This window comes from Agelaius tricolor, unplaced genomic scaffold (genome assembly GCF_023055355.1).
Source record: "Agelaius tricolor isolate 1412-34295 unplaced genomic scaffold, bAgeTri1.0.p SCAF_6, whole genome shotgun sequence".
NCBI classification, from domain to species: Eukaryota; Metazoa; Chordata; class Aves; order Passeriformes; family Icteridae; genus Agelaius; species Agelaius tricolor.
In genome coordinates, this window is record NW_027269266.1 from 18,239,293 (window position 1) to 18,259,417 (window position 20,125).

General features: G+C 38.7%; 1 protein-coding gene across 1 annotated transcript; it reads left to right on the forward strand.

Moving 5' to 3' along the window:
• Window positions 1-326: 326 nt before the first annotated feature.
• On the forward strand, window positions 327-18,935 carry HACD1 (3-hydroxyacyl-CoA dehydratase 1). Its single transcript, XM_071428896.1, has 7 exons — window positions 327-702; window positions 4,823-4,940; window positions 6,150-6,168; window positions 6,250-6,338; window positions 9,077-9,198; window positions 11,683-11,861; window positions 13,334-18,935. The coding sequence occupies exons 1-7, from the start codon at window positions 572-574 to the stop codon at window positions 13,414-13,416; spliced, it is 741 nt and encodes a 246-aa protein (XP_071284997.1). The 5' UTR covers window positions 327-571; the 3' UTR covers window positions 13,417-18,935.
• The last annotated feature ends 1,190 nt before the right edge of the window (window positions 18,936-20,125 follow it).

A 20,125-nucleotide genomic window follows, 5' to 3' on the forward strand; every position in this document is an offset into this window, starting at 1 on the left:
TACTCAAATCTCATCCTTCAGTCTGCCACCTGGTGCTCTTCAAGCCCTTGGAAGAAATTTCCCCTTCTCAGGTGGGAGCCTTAGTGTTCCTCATGTATTGAGGGTGGTATTTATAGAGACCTACCAGACTGTCACCCTGGCAGGTGGCTGTTTGGCCTCTGAGATGGGGGCCTGGGCATATTCCCATCAGTCGGTCTCTGGCCAGACTCCCAGGTGTTCCCAGTCTCAGACACCTATTTCTGTGTTTCCAAGAACTGCGCTATTTTCTGTCACCTTTTCTGAGGTGGGCTGTTCCCGCTGCTGCTGCCTGACGCCAGGTACCATCCCACCAGGATCTCCCGGCCGATGGAGGCTCACCCGCCCCCGCAGGCTCCGGCTGACCCGGGGAGCCCCGCGGCGCGGAGGGAGGAGCGCGCAGGGCCATGTGAGCCGCTGGCGGCGGCGGCGGCCCTCGGGGAAGACAGATGGGGTGAGAGACAGCGCCCGGTCCGGCTGTCAGCGCGGCCCCAGCCCCGCCGCGGAGGGAGCCCCTCCTCCCCGCCGTGCGCGCCGCGCTCCCGGCCGGGGAACCATGGCGTCCAGCGAGGAGGACGGAGGCGGCAACGGCGCGGTGGAGGAGAAGGAGAACGGCAAGAAGAAGAAGAAGCTGGGCGTCCTGGCCACGACATGGCTCATCTTCTACAACGTCGCCATGACCGCGGGGTGAGCGGGCGCGGGCGGCGCGGCGCCTCCGCGGGCGCGGAGCGGCGGAGCGGGGGCGGCGCGGCCGGGGCGAGGCGGGGGCCCGGCGGGGCCGGGCGGGAGAGCCGGGACGCGGGGGAGCCGCCGGCAGCGGGGCTCTCCTCGCCTGCCGAGCATTGCCTAATACGGTGCAGCGCTGCCGGCCGCCGGCGCGTCACCCCGCGCCCGCCGCGGAGGTTAAGTATAGCCGGGACCGGAATGCCGGGCGGGGGAGCCGCGTCCCGCGGAGCGGCCTCCCGGATGCGGACGGGGCTGCCGGGCGCCCGCGGGGAGCCGACAGCGCTCCGCGGTGCCCCGGGGGCTCCAGGGCCGGGGTCCCGTGAGGGGCGGGTCGGTGCGCCCTGGCTGTGAGCGAGCAGAGCCCGCCCCGGCTGCCCGCAGGCAGAGCTGTCCAAAGGCAGCCCGGCCCCCGGGCAGGAGCGATGAGCGGGGACCGGGGGAGACAGAACAGTAGCCCAGGAGGTTCCTTTGAGCTTGTGCTCCGTGCTGCGAGGCTTTGCTGTGAGGAAAGAGGGTATTTATTTTGAATAATAGATCATAAGGGCAGTCAGGTTTACGTTGTTAGTACTCGAAGCACATGTTCTCACTTCTTGAAAATTTTAACTGTTCACTAACTCCTGGGGGAAAAAAACTCAACCTATTCATTTCCGCATGTTTAAAAGAAAGCTAAGAATGAAAAAATTTACAACTTCTAGTGTGATATTCATCATGAGAATAGTTTTACGGTGGTTACTAATGGGTGGTCTCACTGCCCTTTGAATCCCGTAGAGTAAACTTAACACGCCGCAGTTGAGGCAGGAGCTCAAGCACTGCTGGAGAAAGCCAGGAATGTGATCGTAATGGCTTTCTTCTCACTAGCAACTGTGAATCTTGATTATTTATTAAAGTCTGTTCATATATTACTGCAGCACTTTTCGAAAAGTGCTTTTACGTGAGGTTAATGTTACCTCATTGAATTACCAGTCTTGTGCTCCATGTGTGAATTTGCTAATGAACACTGACTCTTGCCACTGACTTTTATATGTCTCTAAAAGATTATCGAACCGTATTAGTTTTGACCTTAGGTGCTGCATCAGTATCTCCCACTTCCTTCTCTCTCATTTTCCATTAATATCAAAAGAAATTAGGACACACAAAATTGGATATTTTATGTGGAAGCAGAAAAAAAAAAGAGGTTGGAATAAATTCTTATAATCATTTATGGGTACAATTTAAGAGAAAAATACATATTTGAAATACAGGTATACTGAACAGAGACACTACACAGGATAAATATTTAACTAGAACAGCATATTTGTCCAGTTGTCCAGCAATATATCAAAATGTTTCTGGAGTTTTAACAAACTAATGCATAACTACATGTTAACAACCATTCTAATAAAAAAACCTGCAGCTTATCTTTGTTTCTAAACAGATTTAAGGGACTAAAATGACAGATCAATACTCAGTTTTGTTGAAAGTCCCATCTGAGATGCTGCCTTTATTACAGAAGGTGTTTTCCATTTCCTGGTGATTTGTAATAACCAGTACGAAGACTTTCCTGAGATCTAAAGTCAAAGCCATGGACAGCTGAATAAATCTATCTACAGAAATTTATGTCCACATAAAAAATCCTTTAAGAAAAACACACTTGCCATCTTTGATTCTGAGTGTAGTCCAAGATTACTTCTCTCTGCAATGCTTATGCTTTGGTTGTGGAATGAGATGCAGAAAATGCCTTGTTAGGTTAAATATATTATGACTTCTCAGTCTAAGTCACATACAGAGCTGTTGCTGCCACATTTGTGCTGCCAGCTGGATGTAAACTCACCATCACCTTCCTCTTGTCAAACACCTCACTGTAAAACGGGGCAGCTCCACTGTGAAAGACTACCAGTGATATTCCAGTAATTCCTTGTTTCCACAGGGGTTGGAGACAACCAGAAATAAATGCACTCATATTTAAAATCCGACATAAAATCTAAGTAACACTTGCAGGGGAAGATTTTGGAGCGCTGACAGATCAGATTCACGGGCTTAAAGTAGAAGGGATCAAAGAGGGGAATCATTCCTGCTGTGTGGGGAAGCCTGACTAACTCCATGTGAGTTTGAAATGCTGTCATGAAGTGCTGGAATGGGGCACACCAAGTGCCTGCATAGCAGAGGCCGCCGTGCGTAGGGAGCTGTAGAGGGGCTGACACTGACGTCCGTGCCATGCGAGGTGAGCCAGGAGCTGTCAGATCCAGGCACAGTGGGTCTGACCAAAGATTACCGTTTCCAGGTACCCTGTTTCCAGTGCTAGCCTCTACCTTATGCTCAGGGAGGGCTACAAGAGAATGAGTTAAATATTTGTCCAAATGTTTATGTAAATATTTCTCTGAATGTTTATAATCTCTCTGAATCTGTCTCTGAGTATTTCTGAAGCCCTTCTGCTTTGTCACCTGGGCCCTTCCTTAGCCAGAGTTCATGTTGCTGCAGAATATACTTGCCATGGCTTTGTGGAGAATGAAAGGACTGAGTAGTTGTTCCCAGGAATTTCAGAGAAGACATTAAACTAAAATTTTTGTCATTTTTGATTTTTATTTTTACCTCTCCAAATAGCAATCCATAGCTCTTGCTATGCCTATGTCTATGTTAAAGAATTTTTGTACTTAGTTTTTTTGGATTGAAACCTGATGTTTTCAGGCTTCTTGCTAATGGGATGTTTTAAGAACAAAGGTCTGAAAGGCTGAGAGAGTTGGTTTTTTCAGTCTGGAGAATGGAAGGCTCCAGGGTGACATAATTTCAGTTCCTGAAGGGAGCCCACAAGAGAGCTGGAGAGGGACTTTTCACAAGCGCCTGTAGTGATAGAGACTATCACAAGAATAAGGTATAATGGGTTTGAACTGCAAGAAGGCAGCTTTAGATTAGATATTGGGAAGAAATTCTTTACTCAGAGGGTAGTGAAGCACTTGCAGAGGGTGCCCAAAGAACTCCTGGATGCCCCATTCCTGGAAGTGCTCAAAGACAGGTTGAATGGGGCCCTGAGTGACCTTGTCTAGTAGAAGGTGTCCCTGCTTATGGCAGAGGGGGTTGGAATTAAATGATCTCTAAGATCCATTCCTACCCAATCAATCCCATGATTAGGGAAATATAGTACACTGTTTTGAAAATCCTTATTATATAAAAATGGGTTTATTACATGGAAGGAATTCCTCATGCCTTGGATTATTTTACAGAGTCTGGGCATGTGGTGGGATCAACCCACAATTTAGATGTTTATTTTTTTATCTCAATTTCCATTCTAAATCTCAATTTAAATTTTATGTCAAATTCTACTATGATTAAAAGATACTGTTACTTTTTCTTTCTTTACCTTGGAAGAGTTATTAGTTGGCATCATTGTTCAGTTTCCTAAAAAAAAACAAAATAAATTTTTCCATACCCTCAAATGTGCTAGTTACATATGTTTCTTGAGGTCAGGAGCATAGAACATCCATCTTTCAGCACTTTGGAGTCTGATTTTTAAGTCAACTTTTAAAACTCTTCTCACCACTTTGGAAAACATAATTATAGTGGTACCTTTGTTTGGATAATCACAAACAAGAGCATTAAAATCACTAGTCAGTCCTGAAATCAGTGAGTTGAGAGGCCATGAAAAATGTAAAACTGACGTGAATAAATTCCAGTCCTTTACTTTGAGAAACTTGCAACTCAAACAGTGACTTCAGTGCCAAGCTCACCATGTGGTTTCAAATAACAGTATTTAATAGTCAAGATGCATGAGGATTTAATAGATGCATAAAAATTTACATAAAAATATGTAGTCACTGCTGGAGAAAAGTCTGATGGATGGGTGGTTTTGGGGGGTTCCCTCAATTAAGTCAGTCTTCAGAAGGCAGCAAGTTATTCTCCATTATTTTCCAAGTAAAGAGATGAGTGTAATGTTTACATAATATTATATACTATTTATGTCTAAAGATATTTTTTGATGATCTAAGAACACTGACAAGTGAAGAATCAAAGTTAACCTGTGAAGAAAAATACTCTACTAAATTATTTACGATGGATGGATATTTTTAGAATTCTAATTTGAAATGTATCCATTCTCTTTCTTTTATAGGTGGCTGGTATTAGGTATTGCCATGGTGCGGTTTTATATACAGAAAGGAACACATAGAGGCTTATTCAGAAGCGTTCAAAAGACGCTTAAATTTTTCCAGACATTTGCTTTGCTTGAGGTAAATTTTAAACCTTAGTTTGCTTTACTGGATGCTGCATATCATAGGCAAAACACATTATTATCCTGAATTTAAAATAAGAATATTATATCAGTTCTAAAAGTCCTTTTTACTTTCTTATTTAATGAAGCTTTGGGGGTGGGACAAGGTGATTACTTGAAACAAATCAGCATGTGGTTTTCAGACCTAATTCTAATATTTCTTTAAATCAGTGCCTGGGAACTGCTTTGATTTGAGAGTCTTTAATGCAAAAGACAAAATCTTGAAGGCATTACAGCCAGCAGATCAGCCCTCTAATGTAGTAGATATCACCATCTCAGAGATTGAATATATATAAAGAATATTTTATTTATACTGGACTTACTATCCTTCTGTGCCTTTCCTGCTTCTGCTTATTTCAAGACAGGATTCACGCACCCCATATAATCCATTGCTACAGAGTCTGTTCAAGATTTGCAAAGTATTCTTTAAGTAATACTTTTGCAAACTGTGCACTAGTGGTCTCAGTTCTGGTACATCTGTGGAATTAAGCTTTATTGCTGGGTTTATGGAGCACTTGCAGTTCTTTCCCAGGCACAGCAAAGAATGTCTATCTACATTTTAATTTTTTTTTCTCAATCTGCCTACAACATCTCTAGTTCAAACAACTGTTAAAATCATGTCACCAGCTGCATATAAGCTTTTGTGCTGTTAAACTTTCACTGTAATTCTATTCAAACCTGCCAAAATTATGAAAAGCACTTCATTTGCTAAACATTACTGACCAGAAAATACATTGTGTCTAAAGATTCATAGCTGTCATTGACAAAAGCATATTAATATTATTAATCTGTAATAAATGCAGAACATTTTAAAATTGTTGTGTGTTTAGCGTTCATTATGTGGCTTCCTCTACACTGTCCTGTAAAATTCTTCTTTGAATAAGGTAAAGGAAGAGAAGCTTACTAGTTGAATAAAATGCTTTGTAAATATCTAAATGTCTAATATTTACAATTAAATTGAATGTCTTTCATGTATTTGCACAGCTCAGATATTGAGACCATCCCAATACTTATTGCCAGGGCTCTGCCATGTATTTCTTTTTAAGACTGTTAGTGGGAGACAAAAACCAGAATTGAGCCTAGGTTTATATTAATATCAAAAGGCGATGTTTATAGGGTAGCTAGTAACATGCCACACATCAGTAACCTCTGACATTTTTATTTACAGGTAATCCACTGTGCAGTTGGTGAGTTCTTTGTTTTAGTTTCTCCTGTAGCTAGTTAAAACACGAATTGTGGAGCAGAGATAACATGTTTCTCTTTTTAAGGAATAGTTCGCACATCTGTGCTTGTGACTGGGGTCCAAGTGAGTTCCAGAATCTTCATGGTGTGGTTCATTGCACACAGTATAAAACAGGTATGTGTCTGAGCAAATTATGTTTTGATTTCTTTTAAGGAGAAGCTATTACTACAGTTCTCATTTCACAAGGAAGACCAAGCTAAAAATTAATTCTATTCCTGTAAAGAATGCTTACATATTTGAGTGCAATTTTGGAAGTTAGGGTTACAAAATAGAATTTGTGTGATTCTTGCCAGGAGACAGAGTCTGGGTCATAGCTGTGAATCAGCAGTGTTTTCAGCATCGTGCCCTCTGTGGTTTGCCTAAATGAAATCAATGACTACTCCTATTATTTACAAGCAAAACTACCCTAGTGTTAACAGTTCCCTTTCAAAAATTTTAATTAGCACTTGCTGAATTAATCTAAATAAAAGGTAAATTTATGTCTTTAAATCTATGTCTTGAATTCACATGGATAAACATGGTAGTGATTTTGCTATTTTTTTAGAAACCTTCACAAAATTTTAATGTTATGGTAATCTGTTAAGATTGTTAATTTGATGACATCCAGTGTGTCACAATGGCACTTAAGGACCTGTGTAAATGACAATGGTTATTTGCCTGGCTTTGGGTGGCTGTTGTAAGGTTAGTGAGCCATTAGTAGAATGAAGCAAGCAGTTCACAACTAGTAGGTAAGGACAACAGGTTCAATTTGTGAGGTGTGCTTTCTATGAAAGGTGTATAAAAAACTAAGTGATAGGTTTTGAGCTCCTGAATTCTTCAGAACTTGAAAAGCTGAGCCATTAAACTGTCTCACCAGCAGATGGCATAGGCCTTTCTGCAGATGAATTATCCTAGCACCTGCCTCAGTTATCAAATCTTCATTTCAGTTCACAGGAGGACTTCTTTTCTACACTGCACCTTTTCCTTTGACATGGAATAAATTAAATAGGGTTTTCATAAGGTTAATTTTTTTGTTCTTCTTTTTTCTTGTTGTTTGTTTTTTCGGTTTGATTTGGGGTTTTTTTGGTTTTGTTTTAGTTTGGTTTAGTTTTTTTTTCTTGTAAGCTAACTTTTTATGTTTTTCTGTAAGGCAAAATGTCTCAAAGATTAACAAGATTCCTATATTGAATATCTACACATGAGCTGGACTATAGCACTGCATTTTGCCTTTTTTACTATCTGCAGTGAACTAAATCTTAAGCATATCCAGAAATTTCTTTTATTTCCTCTATCTACACTACTGTAGGCCAATCTGTGTCCAAGAAGAAATACATTTGAATGTATGTCTGATTGTATTTCACGCTGTTATTGCTTAGCAGGCATGAATGTTCAGGGTCACTTTAGGTGGTGAGAGGCACGTCAGTGATAATAGCCAGAGCCAGACCTCCCCACTTGACTGCAGATTTGCAAGGCAGCAGATAGGAATTCTCTGCATACTTATTTAAAGCTCTTCTGCTTGGATTTAGCACTGTGACATGAATCCAAGTTTGAGTTATCAATGTTTGTCTCTAATTGCATGAGGCAAAGAACAGCCTAATTCTGTCTTTACCTTTGCTTATTTGTTTTGGTGTCTTTGCACTTCAGTTGCTGCAGTTTGTTTGTGATTTTGGTGCTATTTTTATGTCTCCATTTTCTTTATGATGTTGGTGAGATCCTTCTGCTAAAATTGCACCTTCTTTGACTGACACATTGAGGGTGTGATTTTTGAGCACTTATAATTCTTTTTGACTTTTGTCAGAGTTGTGGATTTTCAGCATCTTGGAGATATATTAAGCTTTGTCACCAAGTTGCATTTTATTTTGAAAAATCATTTCCCTCTTTTATAATTTTAACAAAAGTTGTGTTGCTTTATTCTATTTCACAGACATCCCTGGAGCTTTTCAGCCTTCATAAAAGTGTAGAAGTGTATTACAAAATTCCTCCCCTCTTAAAGGAAAGAAAATTACTTGTGTGTAATTTTTCCTCACAGAAGGTAGTGTTTGTAATAGATCCCCAGGTGCCTTCTCTGTATTTGGGGACTTTTGTTTATTTGTTCACTCAGAGTGAAAAAGAACTGGTGTTTTGAAACAGCAGAGATGTGCTACTTACTGTTGAGGCAGTTTAATGACTCAGAACTTAAATCTTACATGGGATTGTTGAGTGAGTTTACCCAAAGCTCCTGATCTACCAACTACTCTTCATTTAGTGAGCCATCTGTGCTCCAGCTCCTTAACTATCTTAGAGCTCCCTGAAGTCTGCCAACCTTGATCTTCTGTGACCAAGTTCCAGTTAGTAGGTTATATAAAGCAATTCCTTTTGTCTAAAGTTTCATGGAGATGTGCATTATATATTGAAGAAGAAGCAAGATGAAAAGTAAGAGAAAATCTAGGAAATGGAGTAGTGAAATACAGAATGATTAAAAAGTGATTATGAGAAGAACATACCTTCTGTAGCATTTTGTTGTTCTTGCTGTTTTGAGGAGGAAAAATATAAACAAGTAGATAAACCAAAAATAGAAGAGGGATAGTTAGATAGTCTAGTGGAATGTAGGTAGAGAACACAGAGGAAGAATAAGCATAATTATAGGGCTTTATATTTTGATATTTGCATAATGGAGGAAGATTGCTCAGTTGATAAGTGTCTGTGTGTTAGTAATCACATATGATAATGAACTGTACATGGTCATAGTTTCAGCATATCACTTTTGTGCCAAAATTGTCTTTCTTTACAAGGTATTAGTTCTGTTCTATATATCTTAAAGAGAAGTCTGTTGCAGTTTGCACAGAAAAGAAGCCTAAGGATGAAGAAAATGTTGGTTCTTTATACTTCTGCAGATCCAGAATGAGGAGAGCGTTATTCTTTTTCTGGTCGTATGGACTGTGACAGAGATTACTCGATATTCCTTCTACACATTCAACCTGCTCAACCATTTGCCATACTTCATTAAATGGGCCAGGTGGAGATGTCTTGCACTTGAGTTTCTTATGGTTCTGTGCATGTTGGTTTCACGCATGCTGAACTAACACACAGGAGAGCAGATGTCTGAGCTTTGGTTATGTGTCAGCAAAGTGCAAGTCAGTTGCTGTCTGTATTTGAGATCATTGCTGCTTGGTTTAATATGTTAAAATATTTTAGCTGAGGTTTATGGAGTATGGTTTTTTCTTTGCTTTCTGTTTCTCACAGTTTGAACTCTGCTTTCACTTACTCTAATTTTTTTTTCATTTACTCTAATTTTTTTCTCTATCTTTTTAATTTTATCTCATCTTTTAATTTGCAGTATGACTGTTTACGATGCTCTGAATACAGTGCCCAAAATTAAGCACCTGTGCTAGTCTTTGTGGATGTTAGTTTTTTGAAAATGGGGGAGTTGTTGTCATTCAATCTGTGTTATTACTTTATAAGAAGTTCTGCTTTATCAGAGCTTTTGTAAGATTATATCCATATAGTGAAGTTAAATACTGACTTAGTTTAGGCCACAAAAATTGAGTTCCAAATCAAAACTGTCTTGATTTTGAAGCATTCTTAAGGTCAGCCACTAGATCACATACACTACAGAGACTGTGTGTGTTTATCAGGAGACTTGACTGGACTAGTATCCTATGTAGTCATTATTTGAAAAATACATGTAAGGCAGACTTATTATGTTAGAAGAAGAATATCTAGCCTACATTCAGTACAGGTGACTCTTATCTAAGAGAGTTTGTTTGTTATGTTCCTTTATTTTTGTTTTGTAGATAATGCAGGTTTGAGGCTTCTAATGCGCTTCTTTGATATGTCTGATATTTATGTCCATTCTTGTAAAAAATTTCCTTTTTGCTAGTGCCTAAGTGAGAGACTTGCTTAAGCACTAAATGACAAACTTAAAGATAGCCAGATTTGCTATCATCAGTAGTTCTTTTTACAGACTTCAGAAAGAGAAATGCACTCAGAACAAACTACATTGACAGATAATAATTTTTGCCATCAGGTCAGTGTGCCTTAAAATAACAGAATTTTGTTTCCTTAATATACACAGTAGGGAAAACCAACATTCTCACTGAAAAGGCATATGGTGAAATATTAATATAAATAAAACATTTGAAAATATATTATTTTTTCATAGAGTCTAAAATATCCCTTCAAGATTTATGGATAAACAAATACCACAATTGGGCATGAATTCAGTACCAAGAGAGATGGAATGTCTGATCTTTAGCTTATAACTGCATCGAGAAAAACAATATGAAACAATATGTAAGGTATTAGTTCCTTCTTATCTAATCTACATTCTTCTCAGTGCTGCCAAGCAATAGGACAGGAGGCAAAGGGCAGAAACTGATGCACAGGAAATGCCACCTGAACATGAGGAAGAACTTCTTTACTGTGCAGGTGACCAAGCACTGGAACAGATTATCCAGAGAGACAACCCAGTGTCTCCCTCACTGGAGATATTCAAAACCCATCTGGACACAATCCTGTTCCATGTGCCTTAGGATAACCCTGCTGGAGTGGGTTGGGACCAGGTGACTCATTGTGGTCCCTTCCAACCTGAACTATTCTGTGATTCCCCTCATCTGTGAGTCTTCTAAGCCCTTCTGCTTCTAGGAGGATCTCATGCTTATTTGCTGCTGTTTTGGATCTTATTTCTTTTGGTCAGGGAGTGCACATTGTACCTTTGTCTCTGTGTGACAGCTCTCATTGCTGTTCCCTATATGAACTGGAGAATTGTTCCATAGGAGAACCTGCATATCCATGGTGCACTGTGTGAAAGGACAGCACATAACCTATTGATTACAATTTTCATTTTGTCACTGCCTATGTGGCCTTTGGCATTCAAACCACATTTTCTATCAACTGGATGCTTTGCCTTTTATTTGAACATTATCTCAACTTTAAAATGGATCTGATAAGTTTCTGGCACAGTAATTTTCTTTTCTCTTTTTATTCCAATTTCCATTAGTGGTAAATGTAGTATTCCCATGTTGTAGTGAGTAAAACAGGCTTCTGATACTTTTCAACGTTGCCATTATCTTCAAACAAGTTGTACTACATACAGTTGACCCAGTGAGTGTGCACTGTGATGAAAATATGTAGGATCATCTGACATTCAGTCCTGGTCTGAATTGTGTCAGTGACAACAGGGGTAAGAATAGTCCATTTTAAAAAAATCATTATTGGAGGCTAAAAATTTGAGGGTTGTTCTATTAGAAAGAGATAAAAACGTTCTGATACTTCACTGTTTTTAAACAAAGCACTGAGGAATGCATTCTCTTGTCAATCTAAGCAACTCTACTGAAAGTAACTGAAACTGATATTTTATGTAAAGTCAGGATGTGATCCCTGATTCTGGTGCAGGAGCTACTTTAATACATTTCTGTGCCACTAATAACAAGAGAAAATTTTAAGTTTATGGAGTGTTTCTCACAAGGTTTTTTTTTATTATTATTATTTTTCAATGCAGATACAACTTTTTTATCGTTTTGTATCCTGCTGGAGTTGCAGGTGAACTGCTAACCATATATGCTGCTTTACCCTACGTGAAGAAAACAGGAATGTTTTCACTGAGACTTCCCAACAAATACAATGTCTCCTTTGACTACTATTACTTCCTTATTATTGTCATGTTCTCCTATGTGCCATGTAAGTACTGTTTAACTGTAGAAACATTTTAACATCATAAAAATAAATCCTCAGCAATGCTATAAAAACTACCTGTATTAAAATTTGCTGAACACTTTCTACTGTAAGAGCCTGCTTTCTGTTGTTCCAAGCTTTATGTGCTTTAATTGGTTAGGCTGAAATTTTCTGTCCTGTTACCTGCTTAGGAACATAATCTGTCTTAAAATTTTCAATGAACGTGCTAAAATTATTTCTCAGACTTGGACGAAGTAAGAAAAGTTGCTGCTTACACGCAGATATGTCTGTAACTGTGTCACTGGAACTTTCTAGTGCCTCTCCCACTTTGAAATAATGACTTTAAAATGGTCCTGCAAGTTGTGCCAGAGATTTGCTGTGGCTTTTTACTACTAATAACCATTTACCTTGGAAAAACCATCACTCAAGCATGCTCAGGAAAAACTTGAAGCAGTATTCTCTAAGATTTCATTTTCACAGAAATCAATCCCACTCCCCCCCTAAACCTCTCTGAACATCTGCAGTCCCTGGTTTAATCAGTTTGCCCTTGTACTTATGCATGCCAGAAACCATGGAGGCAACAGTAGAGAGAGTATCTTATTTGTCTTTCACTTCCAGTGTTATCTCCACTGCTACCTAAGCAGTGAAGACAAGGAGAAAGTAACCTGATATACCAGATATTCCACCATGAATAGGGCTAGACCAAACTAGGCAGATGCAATATTTTAGATAATATTAATGATAGAATATATAATATTTTAAAATACATTTTAAGTACATTAAGGCAGCAGATTAGAGAGAAATTGAAAAGCAGGAAAACTGAAATTAAAGGGTCTGTGATATGCATTCATGAAAGGTATTCATTTTAGAAGGCAGCATTCAATATGGACTTTTACAATATGAACACACACTTAAATTTTTGGTTCCAAGAAGTCATGAAGGCCAACAAGAGGGTTTTATGTCAACAAAAAATATTCTAAGGTGTGGTAACTTACTAACAGTTTTACATCTGTTTATATAACAATACTTCAGGAATAAACCCAGTTTTCTAGCCATTAAATATAAGGATCAACTCTGTCAGTAGGACAGTAATATAATAGATGACAGAGGGACAGCAAAGAGGGATCTCCTAACTTCAGACTTGAACAAATGGGGTAACTTTGTATCCTCCTCCAAGTCTTCAAAAATGCTTAGGACAGATTTGAAATTATCAAGCACTACCAGAATGTGGTTAAATCCTGTTTCTACAAGGAAGCTGTTGGAGTGAAGTTCCTTGAACACAAGGTATTATAATTTGGCTAATTATTGTTTTTTAAATCACTGCAATGTTCATGATTTGTTATTATTCACCTTAATCAACTCAACCACTGTGTGCCATAATTTTTACTCAGTTCATCATTCTGTAAAATAGTGGTTTTCCATTATGTGATCTGTTGAATTTTTCCATCTAATTTGCTTTCTCTTATGCTTTGATCAAGTATTTCCACAACTGTACTTCCACATGCTGCGGCAGAGAAGAAGGGTGCTTCATGGAGAAGTGATTGTGGAAAAGGACGATTGAATCAAGCTGTGTAACCATGGTGCTTTCAGTGGAAAGGAAAAGAAGAGAGGGTAAAGACCCAAAACTTCCTCTGATTTTTCTGAGTCCAAGTTTTAAAACATGGAACAAGAATAAACAACTGTGCCTGTGCCTGTGGACTGTATTATTTTTGCAATTAATATCTTTTGAGACCTACCTTTTCATCCTCAGATTCACTTTGGTTTTTAATTGTTCATTTCTTCAAAGAAATATTTTCTTATTTTCAATAGGTTGATGAGTAGCTTTAAGAATTAGAATAGTTGGCTGCTGTGCCTTCTGTTCTGAAAGTTCTGTAATGACCTGTAGTCATTATCAAGAACAGAAGAAGCGGTGATAAGTTGTACTGAAAGTGAGTCTTCTGGAAATCAGAGTGTAAATTAGGTAATGATGTTTTTCATAGACTAGGTGAATTGAATGGTATTTAAGCTTTATATTAAGTAATACCTTTCCAATTATAAGTACTGTAGCACGTTGTTTAACATTTTTTGAATTACAGTATCACATGCAGAATTCCAGAAGGACTTTTGAAAAGAGTTGAATTCTTGATTGTCAGTGCAAATTTAGACCTCCCTGTATTTTTATTTGTAATTTGAAAGGTACTTAGGGTAATAGATATAATATTAACTGGTTAAAAGTTTGTGCTGAGGAGAAGACAGGTTGTGCCTTCCTTTCTCTAATCAGTGGCTGGAATGGGACTCCTTTGCAGAGCAAAGCTGATTGTCAGCATGTTTGCCCTTCTACATTTAAAGTATGTATGCAGAAAAATCAGTATTGCATTGAAAATCTGTAGCTATGGTGAGATATTTGACTTCTTTTCAATGGCTCGAAGGGATAAAATATATTTAAAATATAATCTTAAAATATAAATTGTGCTTTGATTCATCCCACTGGGCAATTTTAATTGCTCCCTCCCCATTAATTGTTTATACTGTGTTGACCTAATTCTATTTCATGTCTTCAATAATCTGCAGGAAGGATCTACAGTATATTGATAGAAGTTAGAGGTGATTTTATACTATATGATACTTGAGTGGGAGAGGTCCAACAAATTGGAAGATTTTGATCTAACAGCCTAGCAGATTCAGAGAAAAGGTGATGCATTTGAGGAAACTTGGATACTGAGTGAGAGAGAGAAGATTGAAACATGGTAATGTGGTACGAAGCCTTGAAAACGTAGGCAGCAAACCTGTCTTGTTTCTGGCTTCACTGATGTCAAAAGAAGCGTATGCATATGTGGAAGAGCTGCATCAGGCAGCTGTAAATCAGAATACTTGTGGTTGCTGAGGTAATTTCTGGAGTACAGTCTTAGGTTTTGGCTACCTCAGGGATGAAGAATTGGATAATCTTCTGAAAGCTCAGAGAACAATAACAAAACTAGTTGAAGTGAGAAGGAAGTCGGAAAGATTGAGTTGCTAATATGTGTAATTCTTTTTTCTATGATAAATACATGGAAGAGCTTTTCTAAGTATGGAGGTGTAGCTATGATGAATTTGGAACAAGGTAAAGTGCCAATGAATATCAGAAGAAAGGTCCTACTGATTAGATCAATTATGGAATGACACAGTAATGCTAATCAATGCACGCAGTGTCTTGGAAGGGTTTCAGTTAAAGTTGGCAAGAGATTGAACTACATATTTGAATAGGCAGTTTCCATTTTTAGCTTCAATGATACTGTGATAATACAGCTTTTTGAAATTTGTAGATATGCCAGAATAAGGTGTATCAAGTAATTTAATAAAAAAGCAAGGATTTACTATATCCCTAACTTTTGAATTCCATGTTGTGACTTGGATTTGTGATATTTATGTATGTCTTCATTACACGTAAATGAGTTTCCTTTTATGTGACAGGTGCATAGTGGACTTGAGACAGAACAGTTGTATTTCTTTAAATGTTAAAAGGTGTAATCTTTATATTCCTTAAATTTCACACACGGTGCTCTAATTTAACTTACTGCTTCTGTTTTATATGCAGCTAAAATTATTAAAAGTTTAAAATATAAATTACATTTACAACACTGAATCACAAAATAGTTGTGTTACTATGTGTTCAGACTAGCAGTTGTATGTGTCCAACATTCTTTCAGTACTGTTTTATAAACTATGAGGAACATATTGGCAGTTTTGGGAAATATATCTCCATTAGCAAACAGAAGAGTGTGATGAAATATGAAAAACTAAGATTAGATTAAGTTCTGTGTCTCTTTTTACTGTCAGGGCAGCTCACTGAAGACCATAGCTATCAATTCATTGAAAATGCATTGGATACCTAAGGATGTGATTTTGAAATCCTTGATCAGATGAGTGTATCCTGTAGATAGTATTCTTACTAAAGGAAATGCTTGCACTATAAAAGTGTATTATATTTGTTTTCATCGTGGCCTAAGGATATTATCATATGTTAATCAATGACCTATTTTTATATCCTTTTGTACATATGAAATGAAAAACACCAATACTGTTTGCTACAATCTTGCTACTTCCATAAAGCAACAATGTACAAGGTAATGATACAATTTAAAACTGGATTTACAGCTACAAAACAGTCTTACTAAATAATGCATTAATAAAAGTAAAGCTAAAATTTACTCACAGTATCACATTCAATGTTTCATTGACCAGAGAGATTGCCATGTAGATTAGTTTACATGATATTTACCAAAAAAAAGTAAGCAACATGTTCTTTTCTTCCTCCTGTTTTTTGACTGAAACCTTTCACTGAAGCCTCCTTTTCACAGAATCAGTAAGGTTGGAAAAGACCTCCAAGGTCACCAAGTCCAGCCTTTGACTGAACACCACCACATCAAGTAGACTGTAGCACTAAGTGCCATGTCCAGCTGCTTCTTTAATGCTTCCAGGGGTGGTGACTCCACCACCTCCCCAGGGAGCCAGTTCCAGTGCCTGACCAGCCTTTCCATGGAGAAATTCTTCCTGATGTCCAACCTGAACCTCCCCTGACACAGCTTGAGGCCTTTTCCCCTTGTCTGGTTGCTGGTTCTGTTAACATATCTTCTGAAACATAGTGAGAATTGCAGGTAAAATCTTCTTGCTATTGACTTCAGATGAGCTAGGATTTTATCCTAGGTAGCTATATTTCAATTTCAATATACCATCTTGAAACATTTAATTAACCTGGCAAATGGACATTAAAACTTAAGTATGATTTTCATATGGTGCTCTCTTTCCAACTTCTTTTTTACATCTGTCTTTTTTCTTCCTCTCTGCATTATTCCTAGTTTTCTAAAGCATTTAAATCCTCCTGCTTATATAAGATTAGGAATGTATTCAAACATCAGCATCTCTAATGTTTTCATGTAGTCTTTCACAAATTGTCCTTATAAAGGTATTTTCTTACTTGTTCTATATAGGCCTTCTGAAATGAATTTATATAGAGCATGGCTTTATGAAACTTTTTGAATAGCAGCATATAGAAATAGGGAGATTCCTTTTAATCAGGTGACTTTTACTACTATTGGTAGAAACAGAAACCATCTTTTGTATAAACTTTACCTGAAAGCAGCTGGATTTCTTGAGGTTTTTCCCAGCACTCACATACTGTGAAAAGCTGTTTTGGGACAGATTGGGTTGTTTCACAGCTCAGCCCGGAATGTTTGGAGGTCAGATCCCAGCTTCAGGGCATGGGCAGCAGCAAGGAACATGGTGCTGAGGTATTGCATCTTCTGTGTTATCACTGAGGCCGTGGTGAGCAGTAGCTGATAGATGTAATTTCTCCCACCCTGCAGGATGTGAGATGAGAGGAAGCTCAGTGTGCTGTCATTGCTGTCTGCTGAGGGAGCTCAGGGGATCAGCTGGAGGATCTCTGTGCAGAGGGTGTGTTACAGAGAGGCTTTCCCACTCCACTCACTGTGGTTTGCTATCTCTTGGCCTGCATGTCTTGAGATATACAGGTCTGCCAGGATGGGCATGGCACACCAATCTCAACAGCTCAGTTCAACATAAACTGACTTGGAGAAATGGTGCAGGGTGCTGTTTCTCATTCCCATTGAACGTAACATTTAGCCAGGTTCATGTTCATGGATAGATTGCAAGTCTAGTTAACAGAGAGATGCATGGAGACCTTTTCTGTGACCAGATGGAAATCTGTACATTTTAAATCTAGGTCTAGCTACTGCTCTGATTGTTGTACTCTTGGTCTTCACAGTAGCTTACTTCACTGGATATTAGGATATGTGTATGGTTACTCAATAAACCAGAATGAAACCAATTCACAATTGCTACAATAATTTATAATTTCAAATTAGTTTAAATGACGTTAACAGTTTTTGAATTGAGCTCTTGCTTAATCTGCCTCAGAAAGGAAAAAAAGAAAGGAAAGTTAATACAAATAAATGTTCTGCACTAGGCAGTAGGGCCTCATAAATCAAAATATTCAGGCAGGCAAACTGGCTGCATTTCATACAGGATTTTTTAAGTGGGTTTTTTTAAGAAAAAAGGTGAAAGCTTTTCTGAAAATCAAAGTTTATTTCATAATGTATATTTTAAAATGTGCTGAGACTTACTGTATTATTTATTACCAATTTACAATTTAAATTCGTGCTGAACCTGCAGTTTTTATAGATGATTAACTGTAGCCCATTAAAATGTTTCATTCTGTGTTTGTTGCAATGGCTGTTTAAAGAACAAACTCCCCATTTTTCTGCAGAGCTCTGTGTTCTCTTGCTCAAGTGAGTTTCAGTATTGTTACTGCCTGCCATGCTTTGCCAGGCTGCCGAAGGGCAGGTTTCAGTGTGCCAAGGGCAGCTCCTTGAGCTTGCTTCCAGGAGGGCACAGCTCCACAGTGGATGGCACTCTCGGGTCGGCGTCGGGCACCGCGGTGCCACCAGTGCCAGTCTGGGGTCTCGAGCGCCTTCAGGAGTGCCAGCTCTGCAGATGTCCCCAGCTGATTCATCCCTATGGCTTCCCAGATGAACAGAACTCTTAGGTCACAAAAGCAAATCTGGCAAGTGAACTGAGAGCTGTGCTGAGAGAACTGCAGAGAACTGAATGTTGGGTGACTCCAGCCCTCTCGAGGAAGCTGCTGTCAATTTCACACCTGCAGCTGGTAGTGGCTGGTGATGTACAATACTTTCTGTGTCATGTTGTACCATCTGAAACATGCTGTCCTTTTATTCATACTCTCCTGCCTCTCTGTTTGGTCTTGAATGCATTTGAATGTCCTTTCAGTTTATGGCTTTGTAAAAGTGTAAGAGCAGAAAAATTTATCTAAGTGTATAGAATGTATATGTATAGAATTGTACTGCAAGTTTCTTAATTATGTAAATGCACTGCAACTGCTTATTATTGTTATTTCTTCTAAAATGCATTATCATTAGAAGTTTACACGGACAGGAAAGCAACACAATATGATACTTCTAATAACTTACTTATTTGCAAGAAGTACAATTTTTTTTGATCTATAGATTCAGATATTTGTTTTAGTGCCTGTTAATTCTGTAGCACTGTAAAAATTAATCATAAATTAAAAGACGTATTTTAAACTTTGTTCTAGTTGATTTTCTAAATTTTTTTTTAGCATGTAGAAGTCAATTCCTATAAACATTCAGCATATTATACCACATTGGTACTGTCTACAAATAGGATACTTTTTTATTTAGAATTATTTCACAAATTATTGTGAGGTCCCCTGTAACAAATTAATCTTGAGGTCCCCTATTTACTCTTACCCAGACAGTTTTTTCATATTTCTTAAAATATATTCCATAAAAACCAGGTAGGTTTGAGTAGTAATAATATTGGTTTATCAAAGAAGAGCAGAAAACAGAGGGCATTCAAGAGAATACCAATATGTACGAAAAAAATGCATTACAGTCATCCTGAAATAGATGTTCCAGTAGTAGATGTTTCAGTGTTTTGGAACAGGACTCTTTGGTGGTATTAACCTTTGAGAGGGGTGGAGGCAGAGAACATCCTCTGTCTGTCCTTTGCCATGTGACTAACAATGACATTGCAGCTATGAGGATTTCGTTGCCATGACAGTATGAGAAAGCAGTTTGTGAGCATTCGCACCTACTTCTTTTGAATTAGGAATCAAGTGGTTGGAACCCCAAGGAGCTTAACTGCATATAAAGTTTAAATCCTGTTAGTCAGATGTATTATAATGGAGATGTAGATCTCCTAATCTAGAAGTCACAGAAATGGTCTTCTGATCTAAATTTACAGGACAGGATTTACGTGTATCCGGGCCCTCTACCGAGGTTTCTATAGAAGCTAGTGAAAGAACATCCACTGATCTCCACAGGAGTGTGATGGGAACAAAGACATTTGTTTATTCTGTTCTGTGTAATTCTGGATTTACCAGGGAAAGAGTAAGCTGTAGCTTTCCTGTTAGTACTGTCTGGGAGAGAGCCTGTGCTTGTTGTGCATTGTGGCACACTTCCTCCCAGCTTTGCAGGGTGCCCATCACTGCTCCCTGCACAATGCTCCAGAACACCTGAAAATCTCCAGTAGTACACCAGTATTGCATTATACCAATTTGAATTCAGCAGAGTTGTAGAAACTCCCTTCATATATCTACATAAGTGACTTTAATTTCTGAAATTAATCTAGGCCCAGTGAGACATCCCATTAAAAATAGGCAGGGTAGATCATCCCTCACAGCTGCTTGGACATTCCTAGCTTCAAATGCTGCTGTCACTGAACAACTTTGATTTTCATATATAATCTCTTGGTAG

Excerpts from the sequence above, each read along its gene's own strand:
- HACD1 (XM_071428896.1), top strand. The coding sequence starts at position 572 with ATGGCGTCCAGCGAGGAGGACGGAGGCGGCAACGGCGCGGTGGAGGAG. Across the intron at positions 703-4,822 it reads AACGTCGCCATGACCGCGGG|GTGGCTGGTATTAGGTATTG; the intron begins GTGAGCGGGCGC and ends TTTCTTTTATAG. Across the intron at positions 9,199-11,682 it reads TACTTCATTAAATGGGCCAG|ATACAACTTTTTTATCGTTT; the intron begins GTGGAGATGTCT and ends TTTTCAATGCAG.